The sequence below is a fragment of the Lepidochelys olivacea genome (genome assembly GCF_965140295.1).
Source record: "Lepidochelys olivacea isolate rLepOli2 genome assembly, chromosome: 1".
NCBI classification, from domain to species: Eukaryota; Metazoa; Chordata; order Testudines; family Cheloniidae; genus Lepidochelys; species Lepidochelys olivacea.
The window spans coordinates 1034441-1050221 of record NC_140411.1 but is presented as its reverse complement, the minus strand read 5'-3'; the positions used below and the strand labels follow the sequence as shown (position 1 = coordinate 1050221).

The 15781-nt window shown below is 47.3% G+C and overlaps 1 protein-coding gene across 1 annotated transcript in view; it reads left to right on the top strand.

The window, feature by feature from the left end:
• LOC311514589 (olfactory receptor 52R1-like) overlaps positions 1-12945 on the top strand; it is a gene marked incomplete at both ends in the record, with an annotated part of 144855 nt that extends 131910 nt beyond the window's left edge. The window contains one exon of the mRNA XM_084617155.1: positions 12805-12945. Coding sequence (XP_084473281.1) covers positions 12805-12945 — 141 coding nt within the window. The remainder of the gene's footprint in view (positions 1-12804) is intronic.
• Positions 12946-15781: the final 2836 nt, after the last annotated feature.

Here is a 15781-nt window from a genome sequence, read left to right as displayed (position 1 = left end):
TACGAACCACATCTAGGAAGCACAGACAAGAGGACTGCATGGGATTGGGTTGCAGGGATCACTGTAAGCGAAAGCTGCAATACCGAGTACTGAGCACCGAAGTGTGTTTCATTTGTGCTGAGTACAAGGGTGTGCTCGGTCAGTTCTCCTGAAATGCCACTTGAGTGGGTTTCAGGAAGCTGGGTAACAATGTCGTATGACTTGCCCCAGGGTGTATCAGTGCTACCCTCTACGGGAGGGAGAATCCTTGATTTTATAGGAGGAAAACATGGGAAGGTTTCAAAGACGATGGCAAAGGGTGGATGGAAGGTGGGTATGAGTGTGAAGGATAGTGTGTTGTGGTGGTCTGGTCAGACCAAAGGAAGGTTAGAGAAAGGAATTGTGATACTGTACTGTGAATATGAAAGGAAGTTACGGGAATTGGAAAGGCTCCAAAAGACTCTTACATCAGAGCTGAAGCAAAAGATAGATTTAAACCACATACTAAGTGAGCTTCAAGCAGAGAACAAGGCTCTAAAAGGAAAAAGAAAAACAAATCAGCTCCTCTACATGCCGTATCGCTGCTCGCAGACAACAGAAGGGTAATTTTAGTGACTCTGGTTCAGGCAGCGATACTGATAAAGACCAAAACGAGATCAACTGGAAACACCTTGAAAAACAAAACCAGGATTGGAACCTGGCACACACGGGGGACATCAGGGTTCCTCCCACTCCGTCTCCTTCTGACCAAGAATTAAGTGCTAGAGCTCCCCTGGCCCCTCTCCAGGTCACCACAGGGTGGTCAGGGCCAGCAGATAACAGAGTGGCTCAGAATACTTATAATTACACTCCCCTCAGCACAGGGGCTTACTGACACATCTCCCTGATCTAAAGCCCAAAGACCCAAATTTGGTATTCTGGAAAAAAATAAGTCAGATGGTTACCACCTATACGTAACATCCCAGAGATCTTCATACCCTAGCTACAGCTAAATGCCCCAACCCTTCATGGGTCAAGATCCCCTGAGAAGAGCACCGGAACAGCACTTCGGCCTCCACCAAATTTGAATCAGAAAATAACATGACTCGTGCCTGCACTGACTTTAAGGAAGCCGTCCAACCACCTTGGGGAACAGAGCCAGTAACTGGGGACTATTTTGGGCATGGACGCACTCTGCGATCTTGCAGCGACTCTTAACCGTGCTCAGAGTACAGTTACCTTCCTGATAAACTTACGCATACTCATATCATTCCTCTCCGTAATGATAAATTTCTCTCTTCTGTTGCAACTGCCAAATCCATGGCTCTCACTTGGGACACCTCTAGCCTTTTTCAATAATTATGTTCCAGGTTCCCCTCTGTTTGGGCAGAGAATAACCTGTCTTGCAGTTTGATGCCTGCTTATCTCTGCCCAGCCATCCAGGTTACCAGTCAACTCCCTCCACCTACCAAGCAATACCCGCTTAAGCCTGAGGACATGGATGTGGTAGGTGACATTATTCACTCTTTGCTTCAGCAAGGCATACTGCTTCCTTGTGGGAGCGCACCCTCTTAAGTCCACATGTCATAAATATAAAGGGAAGGGTAACCACCTTTCTGCATACAGTGCTATAAAATCCCTCCTGGCCAGAAGCAAAACCCTTTCACTTGCAAAGGGTTAAGAAGCTAAGATAACCTTGCTGACACCTGACCAAAATGACCAATGAGGAGACAAGATACTTTAAAATCTGGAGCGGGGGGAAAAACAAAGGGTCCTGTCTGTGTGTGTGATGCTTTTGTGGGGACCAGAGCAGGAATGCAGGTCAGAACTCCTGTGAAAAGTTAGTAAACAATCTAGTTAGATATGTGTTAGATTCTGTTTAGTTTAAATGGCTGATGAAATAAATTGTGCTGAATGGAATGTATATTCCTGTTTTTGTGTCTTTTTGTAACTTAAGGTTTTATCATAGACTCATAGAATATCAGGGTTGGAAGGGACCCCAGAAGGTCATCTAGTCCAACCCCCTGCTCGAAGCAGGACCAATTCCCAGTTAAATCATCCCAGCCAGGGCTTTGTCAAGCCTGACCTTAAAAACCTCTAAGGAAGGAGATTCTACCACCCCCCTAGGTAACGCATTCCAGTGTTTCACCACCCTCTTAGTGAAAAAGTTTTTCCTAATATCCAATCTAAACCTCCCCCACTGCAACTTGAGACCATTACTGCTCGTTCTGTCATCTGCTACCATTGAGAACAGTCTAGAGCCATCCTCTCTGGAACCCCCTTTCAGGTAGTTGAAAGCAGCTATCAAATCCCCCCTCATTCTTCTCTTCTGCAGGCTAAACAATCCCAGCTCCCTCAGCCTCTCCTCATAACTCATGTGGCTCAAAAGGACAAAAGGACAGGTCAATTTAAGGATACCCCCCTAGAACAAACGAACCATTCTATTTCCAGGGCCTTGGATGGGTCAGTTGACAGTCACAACATTTATGAGGCCACTAATGGGTTGGGACAGTATAGGTGTGAGCAGTTTTCATTAACCTAATAGTGTTTGTAGATGCGTGATGGATGGATGTTCCTCCTCTGCTGTGGGAAACTGGGATGGAGGGACACTATTGTCAGGAACACTGTGTACACCCAGTTAAACGTTTTCATTGTACTGATATACGATGTTATAACCTGACCACTTGTGGATACTTCCTGCCTTCTATCTGTCCGGCACTGTCCCCTACCCAACCAGATGGCATTATTCAAGTAGGCCCCCACAAAGCACTTTTGCATGATAAGGATAAATACGATTTGTCCAATTTTTCGGCACCCTTGAAAATGTATGCTCAGACCACCCCAGCTCCCTGCAATGGCTTCAGGGCGAGCTGCAGTTTCTAATTGCATCAGTATGCTATTTGGGCCCGCACAGCCAAAGGACAAAAAATAAGCTTTTTAAGTGATATTGGAGGATTCTTTGGAAGCACCAATTCTATACTAAATCCACTTAATCTAAACTCTAAAAGGTCATACAATTCTTGGCTCAAAGGCCAAATCACCCAAACCCTTAGACATACTACACAGGTTTATCCTACGGAACTCTTAGGCAAGAGTTAATATTAAGTTAGCAGTGAGACAGAAACCTACGTAACTAAGAAGCAAAAACACCGGAAGCCCAAGGACACTGACAACTGTAAACACTTAATCATAAAATCATAGAATATCAGGGTTGGAAGGGACCTCAGGAGGTCATCTAGTCCAACCCCCTGCTCAAAGCAGGTCCAATCCCCAACTAAATCATCCCAGGCAGCGCTTTGTCAAACCTGACCTTAAAAACCTCTCAGGAAGGAGATTCCACCACCTCCCTAGGCAACCCATTCCAGTGCTTCACCACCCTCCCTTGATAAACTTATATGGTCAAATGTCTATCCAGTAACTCAGCTCTCAGAACAGAACAAACCCTCCCTTCACAGTCCTCTGGATATCTGTAAACACTCACCTCCACCCCACCCCTTCACCACAAGGTAGTCACGAATAATTGATGGAATCAAAACAGTTTGATGCCTATGTTCTGTTCCTGTCACTGTCATGTTAAGTGCGTTCTCTGTCTCTGAAACAATGTTTGTCTCTGTAAGAACAAGATAAATGCAAATGAAGTGATAAAAGAAAGGTATATAATTGGTCACTGTAACTCCACACCTTGGAAGCTGTTTAGCAGTCTTCCTGGTACCGTGAATAACCCCCCTTTAGTATTGTCTGTGCCTGCCTGATTCTTGGGAAAAAGAATCTCTTTGCTTCACCATAGGGTGAATGGACGATAAGGTGGTTAGAAAGCTGGCTAGATTGTTGGGCTCAATGGTTAATGATCAATGGCTCAATGTTGAGTTGGCAGCTGGTATGAAGCGGAATGCGCCTGAGGTTGGTCCTGGGGCCGGTTTTGTTCAACATCTTTATTAATGATCTGGATGATGGGATTAAATGCACCCTCAGCAAGTTCGCAGATGATACTAAGAGGGAGCGTAGGGATAGGGTCCAGAATGACCTAGACAAATTGGAGGATTGGGCCAAAAGAAATCTGATGAGGATCAACAAGGACAAGGGCAGAGTCCTGCACTTCGGAAGGAAGAATCCCATGCACTGCTACAGGATGGGGACCAACTGACTAAGCAGCAGTTCTGCAGAGAAGGACCTAGGGGTGACAGTGGACGAGAAGCTGGCTATGAGTCAGCAGTGGGCCCTTGTTGCCAAGAAGGCCAATGGCATATTGGGCTGTATTGGTAGGAGCGTTGCCAGCAGATGGAGGGACGTGATTGTTCCCCTCTACGCGGCACTGGCGAGGCCATCCCTGGAATATTGTGTCCAGTTTTGGTCCCCCCTCTACACAAGGGTTGTGGACAGGTTGGAGAGAGCCCAGTGGGGGCCAATGAAAATGCCCTGACATTCCAGCCATGGCTGTTTGGGGTTCCCCCATGCCACAGAGTGGGGTGATGTGTTTCCCTTTAATTTTGTCCTTATTTTTTAAATTGGTTCCTGTTTAATCACTTAAATTTGCTTGAGCTACATTTAAAGATCAGTTGGTCAGAGAAATGTAGAGAGCGGAGAAAGCACTGCAGAACGGGGACACCCTAGCCACTGCCCTAAGTGACCTCGACAAGACTGGGACATAGCCCTGTCCACACCCGTGCTTCTGTTAGTCAGGGTGTGGTTTGTCACACATAAGAACATAAGAATGACCATACTGGGTCAGACCAAACGTCCATCGAGCCCAGTATCCTTCTACTGACAGTGGCCAATGCCAGGTGCCCCAGAGGGAGTGAAACTAACAGGTAATGATCAAGTGATCTCTCTCCTGCCGTCCATCTCCACCCTCTGACAAACAGAGGCTAGGGACACCACACCTTCGCCGACAAAAGCTTTACCAACAAAAGTGCTTGTGCAGACAAAGGCTGAGTTGCAGGCTAGTAAAGTGTCCATCGCCTCAAGCCCTGCAGTGTTTAAGAAGATTGCTATTTTCTGCTGGTCTTTCTCACCAACCCCTGCTGCTTGCATAGACATATTTCAGAACTGTCTGAAACTCTTCCTGGAGTCTGCTGAATTACCAGAATGTTTCATCTCCCTGGGGGCTTTCAGTTGTTCCATCTCCAGGATGGCTCCTTCCTTCCTTCACCTCAGCCCTGTTACCTCTGCTCTCTCCTCTGGTCTCCCCTCTGGTACCAGGGGTTGTCCTGGGACTCATCAGAAGGAGGCTCAGTCTGCACTCAAAGGAGGGAGGCGTGATCAGAACTAAAGCAGAGTTACGAGAGCTATCGGAGAGCCACGCGCTCCCAGCTGTGTGTCTGGTGCAGCCGCCACTCAATGGCCCGTTCTCGCGAGCCCCAATCTAGTTCCCCTGAACACGTGATCTGCTCTGAGAGGCCCAGGACACACTTCTCACAGCCAGGGCAGGACTGTGCATTTCCGCTGTCTCACACCCACCCAGCAGCCTATGTGACCACCCAGTCTTAGTGCTGTTACTCCCCCATCTCCCCGCCTGCCCCCTGTCTGGTTTGTTACACACAGTATCTGTGTCCTGTTTTAACCTAACCCTACCCTGATTTCATTTATACGCTCCTGGGGCAGGGTCTGTTTCTCCCTCTGTGTGTGCGAAGGGCCCAGCACAAGGGGCTCTGAACTGGAGCAGGGCCTTTGGAGGCTTCCACAATACAAATAATGATCATAAATAATAAACACAACAACCCAGCCAAATGAGGGCCTAGTCCTCCCCCCGCCCTTTGCCTTTAGCTACAGTCGACAGACAAGGTCAAACCCTGCTTGCCAGCTACAGAGTGTTGGTAACCTGAATACAGGTGGACACGGCGCCCCTGTCGGGCTCGGACAGGAGAATTCGGTCCGTCTCGTTGCAGTGCTGAAAGCCCAGGTGCTGCATACCGGGATTCGCCAGAGGAGCAGGCAGAGAGCTCAGCGATGGGAATCCAAGCGCCCTCCAGCCGGGCCAGTCCCGGATAGTCTGACTCAGCTTGGAACATTAGATTTCAATCCCACCTTGGACTCGACAGGGAGGAACTAATCCAATGGAAACTAATCCAGTCTCTGTCCTGCCTATCAGGCCCCCCTTGTTCCAGGCTAGGTGTGTGTGCGGTGAGGGGGGCTGCACTTTATCCACAGGAACATTCTGTTGGTGTTGCTTTTACTGAGTCTGTTCCCCCCAAGGGACCCCAGTGACTGTGATGTGTTGGCAGGTGTCTGAGCAGGAGCAGAAGTGCAGTCATGGAGTTCACACCTCACAGGAGCGGGGAGCTCACAAACTCCAGCTAGTTCTGGCTCCCTCTTCCAGCCTTTCCTCTGTATCCTGCCAAAAACCAGCCCCTGACAGAGTGGGGGTCCATTTCCCTCTTGGCATGATGGAGAGACCGGGGTTATGGCAAGGAAGTCCGGACTCCCGGGTTCTGTCTGTCATCCTGTCACTCATTCTCTATCTGACCTTGGTGAAGGCCGTGCCTCAGTTTACTTATCTGTAAAATAAGGGGATATGTTCATAGTGACTTTCCTTTGCTCGGTGTTTTGAAGATCCTTCAGTGAAAGGTGCTGCACAGTATGATGTTAGTAACTGATGAGAATTACTGGTCTCTGATAACTTCGCAATAATCCTGTGTGTTTGCAAAAAGTGTTTGTGTCTCCCCACTCTCATCTGCCTCCAGATTTGTCTGTCTACTATCTACCCATCCGTCTTGGGTATTTACAGGGTATCAGACCCTATGGAAATCTAGGCACTATCCCTCGTTTATTACTAATCATCTATAATTGTTAAATATACACAAATACACAGAGCAGCCAATTCCTGTCTCACTCAGCAGAGAGCCCAAGAGTTCTCATCTCCCTTTGGGAAGGGCCTTTAATGACTGTTTACTCCTCAAACTGGTTTAATAGCACGGAAGTGGAGACATGGCTAGAATGTATCAGGTCTTCAGTTCTTTACATCCAGATGTCGCTTTTCCCCGGGGGCTGAGTGTTCCCCATTGGGATTGCACAGAGCTGTGTTATAAACGGTGCTCAGCCCTGTGTTGGCTCTCGCCGTGGGATGCTGCCGCAGATGCTGGGGTGAGAGAGGTGTGGGGCACGGCTACCTGAGGGAGATTCCCAGGGAAGACACTTCCGTCTCAGAATTCACAGGTACCATCTCTTGCTGCTCGACACACCCACTACAAGGTGGGCATGAAGAGAAAATAGGTTTGTTGTTCTTTCTGCACTACACAAGCATGAAGCATCCCAGGGCCCTTGCCACAGGGGATGAGTTCAGTCCAGTATCACTGGCCAAAATGTCTCTCCTTGCTGTGCACCCCCGCCCTCCCTGGCTGATGGCCTCCAGCCCTGAGGTGGCTGCATTTCAGTGGCCCAGGGGATCCTTCACGATGAAAGGTGTTAGTAGATGTTCAATACAAATCAGATTCTGAGGCTGCGCGGAGGCAAAGTTCCCCTTGGAGAAAGACCTGAGTAAAGACCTTCGGAGCCAGCTGAGTTTTAATACACAGAGACTGTCACCTCCTCCTCTTACCTGACTTTTATCGGCTGGAAAGCACAGAGGTGCTAGGGCTCCTCACTGGAACATAAATGCCTGATTGACTTTCTTTATCGATAAGTTTATAGGGATCAGACTCAGAGGGGATTATTAGATCATCCCATCTGACAAACTGTATAACACAGGGCATTGAATTTCCCCTAGTTACCCCAGTATTGAGCCCAATGAGTTGTGTGAGACTAAGATCTGCGGTAGACTAGGATTTTCCACCATTGAATCATAGAGGCACAGGCTGAGAAGGGACCACAAGTTTAACCCCCTGCCAAGATGCAGGATTTGTTGCGTCTAAACCATTCAAGACAGATAACTATCCAGCCTTCTTTGGAAAACCTCCAACAAAGGAGCTTCCACAAACTCCCGAGGCTTCTGCTCCACTGTCCTTCTGTTCGGGCAGTTAGAAAGGTTTTCCTGAAATTTCATCTAAACCTGCTATGCTGGCATTGGAAGCCATTGACTCTTTTCCTGCCCTCTCTGGTAGAACGATAGAATCATGGAAGATTAGGCTTCGAACAGATCTCAGGAGGTGATCTAGTCCAACCCCCTGCTCAAAGCAGGATCAATCCCCAACTAAATCATCCCACTGAGGGCTTTGTGAAGCTGGGCCTTGAAAACCTCTAAGGAAGAAGATTCCAACACCTCCCTAGGTAACACATTCCAGTGCTTCACCACCCTCCTAGTCAAATAGTCTTTCCTAATATCCAACCTAGACGTCCCCCACTGCAACTTGAGACCATCGCTTCTTGTTCTGTCATCTGCTACCACTGAGAACAGCCAAGCTCCATCCTCTTTGGAACCCCCTTTCAGGTAGATGAAAGCTGCTATCAAATCCCCCTCATTCTTCTCTTCTGCAGACTAAACAATCCCAGTTCCCTCAGCCTCTCCTAATAAGTCATGTGCCCCAGCCCCCTTATAATTTTTGTTCCTCTGCGCTGGACTCTTTCCAATTTGTCCACATTCTTTCTGTAGTGGGGGACCCAAAACTGGATGCAATACTCCAGGTGTGGTCTCACCAGTCCTGAATAGAGGGGAACGATCACGTCCCTCGATCTGCTGGCAATGCTTCTACTAATACAGCCCAATATGCCGTTGGCCTTCTTGGCAACAAGGGCACACTGCTGACTCATATCCAGCTTCTTGTCCACTGTCACCCCTAGGTCCTTTTCTGCAGAACTGCTGCCGAGCCACTCGGTCCCTAGTCTGTAGCGGTGCATGGGATTCTTCTGTCCTAAGTGCAGGAGTCTGCTCTTGCCCTTGTTGAACCTCATCAGATTTCTTTTAGCCCAATCCTCCAATTTGTCTAGGTAACTCTGGACCCTATCCCGACCCTCAAGTGTATCTACCTCTCCCCATAGTTTAGTGTCATCTGCAAATTTCCTGAGGGGGTAATCCACGCCATCCTCCAGATCATTAATGAAGACGTTGAACAAAACCACCCCCCCGGACTGATCCCTGGGGCACTGTGCTTGACACCGGTTGCCAGCTAGACGTCAACCCTTTGATCACTGTCCATTGAGCATGACAATTTAGCCAGCTTTCTATCCACCTTATAGTCCATTCATCCAATCCATACTTTTTTAAATTGCTGGCAAGAATAGTGTTAGAGACCATATCAAAAACTTTGCTAAAGTCAAGATAAATCACGTCCACTGTTTTCTCCATATCCACAGAGCCAGCTGGGCTTTCCTCTGTAATTCTCTGCTGTAGTAGAGAGCCCATTCTTACCCATGGATTTCTCCCCATGAGAGTCTCCGTCTGACCATCCTTTTGATCAGATAAATAGATGAAGCTCTTTAAGTCTCTCACTATCTGGCATTTTCTGCAGCCTCCAATCCTTTTTGTGGCTCTTTTCTGCACCCTCCTGATTTTTCAGTCTCCTTTTTGAGATGTGGACCCCACAACTGGATGCAGCCAGTTTCACCCAGGCCATGTGCAGAGGTACAATCCTTCCATCATTTCAGTTCACCACTCCCCCATTTATACATCCCAGGATCGCATCAGTCCTTTTGGCCACAGCATCACACTTGGAGCTCACGGTGAGATGGTTGTTCACCGTGACCTCTAAATCCTTTTCAGGGTCCTTGCGTTGCATAATACAGTGATCTACTCTGTTGGTCAGGCCTGGGTTCTTTCCTAATGCAGAACAGAACTATTTCTACCAATGTCTCTAATGTTCCTTATCAATGTTCATAACTTCCGATTGATATTGATTGCTATCTGTTTTTTCCTTTTTCCCATTTGTTATATATTGCTTCCCCCACCCCACACCCAGCCAATTGCCGACTTGATTTTGTCACTGAACTGGGTTTTTAACCAAAGCTGTTCACTTTCTTGACTGTAGAATTGTGTCTTTTTAGCTATTTAATAAACTCTTCTTAACAGATTCCCGGTTTTCACTGCCATTTTTCTGTCTAAAGTTTTGCTCCCAATCAGTTTTTTCTCATAATTTCCATCAGCTCTGGGGAATTAGCTCCTCTGCAGCACTAAGTATCTTGAGAGATTACTGTGTGGGAACTGTTCTCTGTTTCTCCATTGGAATGTAATTATCTGCAATCTTTAATCTTGTTCTCCTCTATCATCTGACCCCTTCTTAGTCTCTCTTCTAAACTAAAGAGTTCCAGACTTTTCAGTCTGTCCACCTCTGGCAGCCTCCCCCATTCTCAGCCTGTCTGGGAAACCTCCTTTCTAACTGCTATGTGCTTATAGAGACTGGGTGACCAAACTGAGCACATGTGCAGAGCAGGTTATTCTCTATGCCATTCCTTAGGCATCTGAACATTGTCTTTATTTGGGCCATTTCTGCGACTGAGCAGGTGTTTGTCAATGACACCGAGGGATTTTCCCTGTGGTGTGTTCTAATTGGGATGTTTTCCCTGGTCTACGTTTTGGGAAAGGTTTGGTGTTTTTTGCACTCTGACATTTTGAGTAACTGGGTATATGGGGAATGGACCTGTCAAGGTTCCTCCTCCACTCTGAATGTTAGGGTACAGATGTGGGGACCTGCATGAAAACCTCCTAAGCTTATCTTTACCAGCTTAGGTCAAAAACTTCCCCAAGGTACAAAATATTCCACCCTTTGTCCTTGGATTGGCCGCTACCACCACCAAACAAATACTGGTTACTGGGGAAGAGCTGTTTGGACACGTCTTTCCCCCCAAAATACTTCCCAAAACCTTGCACCCCACTTCCTGGACAAGGTTTGGTAAAAAGCCTCACCAATTTGCCTAGGTGACTACAGACCCAGACCCTTGGATCTTAAGAACAATGAACAATCCTCCCAACACTTGCACCCCCCCTTTCCTGGGGGATGTTGGATAAAAAGCCTCACCAATTTGCATAGGTGACCACAGACCCAAACCCTTGGATCTGAGAACAATGAAAAAGCATTCAGTTTTCTTACAAGAAGACTTTTAATAGAAATAGGAGTAAATAGAAGTAAAGAAATCCCCTCTGTAAAATCAGGATGGTAGATATCTTACAGGGTAATTAGATTCAAAACATAGAGAACCCCTCTAGGCAAAACCTTCAGTTACAAAAAAGATACACAGACAGAAATAGTTATTCTATTCAGCACAATTCTTTTCTCAGCCATTTAAAGAAATCATAATCTAACACATACCTAGCTAGATTACTTACTAAAAGTTCTAAAAAGAAAAGGAGGACTTGTGGCACCTTAGAGACTAACCAATTTATTTGAGCATGAGCTTTCGTGAGCTACAGCTCACTTCATACAGTCCACTTTATGCATCCGATGAAGTGATCAGTAGCTCACGAAAGCTCATGCTCAAATAAATTGGTTAGTCTCTAAGGTGCCACAAGTCCTCCTTTTCTTTTTGCGAAGACAGACTAACACGGCTGTGACTCTAAAAGTTCTAAGACTCCATTCCTGGTCTATCCCCGACAGAAACCAGCATATAGACAGACACACAGACCCTTTGTTTCTCTCCCTCCTCCCAGCTTTTTAAAATATCCTGTCTCCTCATTGGTCATTTTGGTCAGGTGCCAGCAAGGTTACCTTTAGCTTCTTAACCCTTTACAGGTGAGAGGATTTTTCCTTTGGCCAGGAGGGATTTTAAAGGAGTTTACCCTTCCCTTTATATTTATGACAGGCCCACTACAGTGGCTACCTAACCTGGCTCGTGTTTCCTGCTGGTGCCTATGAATATTTCCCACACCATGATGTGTAGGAAATATGGACACATGGAGCACCATGAAATATGGAATGGGCAGTATCTGGGTCAGTTCTTCAAAATTCATTTCTCTGAATAATGACAATAATATTTTTCAGTGTGTGAAGAAGAGCGACCAATCTGCTTCACGCACGAGAACAGCCCCCAGTAGTGCATGTAGTGTCTCATATTCACATTGTCTCTCCACCCAGGAATTACCCTAGAGCCTGGGCACATACAGGAAGTCAGGGGAACGTACGGTACAAGCAGGAGACACCGTTCTGCCTCAGAGTTGGACACCTTCTTCCCTACTCCATGTCTGATTCCAACACAACCGACTTCACCAACCCCTCCACCTTCATCCTGCTGGGCATTCCTGGCCTGGAGGCAGGTCATGTCTGGATCTCCATCCCCTTCTGCACCATTTACGCCATAGCTATCTTGGGGAACTTCACCATCCTCTTTATTGTCAAGATGGAGCCGAGCCTCCATGAGCCCATGTACTATTTCCTCTGTATGCTGGCCATCACCGACCTTTTAATGTCTACGTCCACCATTCCCAAAATGCTGAATATCTTCTGGTTCAATTCCAGGGAGATCGATTTCAGTGCCTGCCTCACCCAGATGTACTTCATTCAGTGCTTCTCAATGATGGCATCTGGGATCCTTGTGGCCATGGCTTTTGATCGCTACGTGGCCATCTGTGATCCCCTGAGACATTCCACCATCCTCAGAAACACTGTGGTGGCCAAGATCGGCTTGGTCGTGGTTCTGCGTGCTGGCATGCTCCTAATACCCAATCCCATCCTGGCAAGTCGGTGGCCATATTGCAGAACCAACATCATCCCCCAGACGTACTGTGAAGGCATAGCTGTGGTGAAGCTGGCCTGCTCTGACATCCGCATCAGTAGTTACTATAGCCTCTTTTTGGCATTCTTGGTAAGTGGTGTGGATATATTTTTGATCACAGTGTCCTATATCCACATCCTCAGGGCCATCTTCAGTCTACCCACAAAGGATGCCCGGCTCAAGGTTTTTAGGACCTGTGGCTCCCACCTCTTTGTCTTCTTAATCTTTTTAATCCCACCTTTTTTCTCCATCCTCACGCACCGGTTTGGCCAGAATGTCCCCCTGCACTTCCACATTCTCATTGCTAACATGTACCTCCTGGTGCCTCCCATGCTGAATCCCATCATCTACGGGGTGAGGACCAAACAGATCCGGAACAGGCTGTTCCAACTCTTCACTCATAAAGGGACCTAAGTTTTCTCCATGTGCTCTGACTCTCAGACTGAGCTCCATGCAGAGCTGGCTGGTGCATGGTGCTGCATCCTCTTCCCTGAATCACTGACTGGACAGTCAAAGAGACCTAAACCTTTTCCTGATCACAGTGTGCAGTGTCAGCGTGAGAACATGGGGAATTGGTCTATGTAGAACTCATTTGGTTGCCTTCTTTCTAATTGCTGGTAATGGACCCCCAAAATTCCACACCGTACCCTACCTCTTCTGTCAAGGCTCTGCCCCGCTCCTCCTCTTTCTGTTATGTCTTGCTTCTCTACTCCCTACCCCCATCACACACTGGATCATTTTCACCTTCCTTACCCACCCTCAGTTGCAAGGGAATCGTTTCATATTTTGGTCGGGGTGAGCAACATAACTGTGATTCCCAGGGCTACCTAGGCTCTTGAAAACTCTAGTTTTTTTCTCAGCTAACTTTGCAAAATTTGTGGCAGGAGCACTGTATCTAATTCTAATATAAAAGACAGAAAATTAAACAAATATTAGACCCACTCCACTAACATGTTTTGACATCTGGTGGCCAGTCACATAAGGGACACTAGTTAGGTTTAAAATTTATATATATATAGACTATTGTTTAAACAACGAGGAGTCCTTCTGGCACCTTGGAGATGAACAAATTTATTTGGGCATAAGCTTTCATGGGCTAGAATCCACTTGAAGTGGGTACTAGCCCACCAAAGCTTATGTCCAAATAAATTTCTTCCTCTCCAAGATGCCACAAGGACTTCTCATTGTTTTTGCTGACACAGACTAACACGGCTAGCCCTCTGAATACTATTGTTTATTACCAGTCTGTCCCTCCCTCAATGCACCAGCCCCTTTTCATGAGCAGATTTCCCTTTACACTTCAAATAATGCACTATTTTAGGGAAAAATACAAACCACATTTGTTAACTACAGAAAGGGAGCTCTTAAATGGTTATAAGTAATAAATGTAGAGATCAATGTAGATTACCTGAGAAATAAAACAAAATCACAATCTGAGTCCTATAAAGTAGACAGGATTTGAGTCAAGCCATGTCTCACCCTAAGGGTACCAACAGTTCCTCAATCCTCCATATACAGGCTGGGATTTCTCCTTTCCCGCCGGCGACCACCTGCCCAGTCAGTCTTTCATAGCGTCTGCCCTGTGGACGGATCTTGATTTTTCCAAGCAAAAGCCCCCCAGTACAGTTAGTGGGAAAGTTCAGACACAAGAGGGAGTCCAGTTTTACATGAGCTGGTCACATGTCCTTCATGCTTTGATGTGTCTTAGTAGGGACCGTTATCCATATTCTGGCTAGAACATCCATAGGAAAGTCCATCAGAGGTACAGGAACAGACAACAGAAATCATTAGGGGCATGGAACGGCTTCCATAATACACACTCTAAAGATTGGGCAACACGGGGCAGTCTTCACCCTAAGCCTGTGAGCCCCAGCCCTACCCTCTGCATCCCCCTGCACGCTAATCCTTTCCCCCAGCCCTGAGTCCCTTCCTGCTCCCTCAACCCCTCATCCCTGGTCCCACCCCAGAGACAGCACCTCCAGCCTAAGTCCTTGTACCCCCACACCCCAACCCTCTGCCCCAGCTCTGAACCCCCTCTCACACTCCAAACCACTCGGCCCCACCCCTGCCACACATCACCCCCATATTGGTCCACATACCAAAATTAATTCCACCCAGGGACTTAAAAAATGAGAGGGAACACTTGTCACCCAATGAAATTAACAGGCAGCAGATTTAAAACAAACAAACAAAAGTTTTTCTTCACACCCAACCTGTGTAACTCTTTGCCAGGGGGTGTTGCGAAGGACAAAACTATACCAGGATTCCAATAAAACTAGATAAATTCAAGGAGGATGGGTCCATCAATGGCTATTAAGCCATGGTAGGCAGGGATCCAAAACCACGTTCTGTGTGGCCCTAGCCTCTGTCTGCCAGACCCTGGCAATGGGCAACAGGGGATGGGTCACTTGAGGATTTCCTGTTCTGTTCATTCCCTCTGGGGCACCTGGCACTGGTCACTGTTGAAGACAGGACACTGGGCTAGATGGACCAATAGCCATTCTTAGGTTCTGATGTTTTTATATAGACTACAGATGCATCTGCCCCCCACTGTAACCCACGAGATCCCACTCCCCTCCCAGAGCTGAGATGGAGCCCAGGACTGGCTCTCTCTCTCTCTGCAGAGTTAGTAGGAAACTAAGAATACATATTAAAATGTTTAAATTTACTCCTAACCAGTGTCCCTTATGTGAGTTGCCATAACATGTAAGAGCTGAATGGGTCTAATATTTATTTATTTATTTTTCTTATATTGGGGAATTAGATACAGTTTTCAAATGTCTAAGCAGCCCCTCCCCTGTCCCGGCCCAGCCCCGTGAGCGCTGCCATAGTCGCTGAGAGGCGTCCTGCCCATTGCCCGGTGCCTCTTCCCCGGCCCCAAGCTGCTGTGGCAAGAGAGGGCTGGGGGGAATCCTGTCTCCCCGCTGCAGCCCTGGGCAGCCTGAACCCCAAGGCCCTCATCAACGGCCCTTCCTCAGAGTCCGCACCCTCAGCCAGAGCCCTCACCCCTTGTAACAAGGGGTGCTCTTGGGAGGCACACTGAGAGTATCAATGCAAGAGAAATTTCTTAGAGCAGGGCAGTCACAGCCCAAGGCTTGGGTTCCTTCACCACTAAGGCACCAAATCAGCCAAACAGAGAGGTCTTTGGTTTCACCCAACTGGCTAACCAGAAGTCATAGACTCATAAAATGAGAGAATATCAGGGTTGGAAGGGACCTTGTTAGAGAGCTTATTCCTTCACTCTCCCACT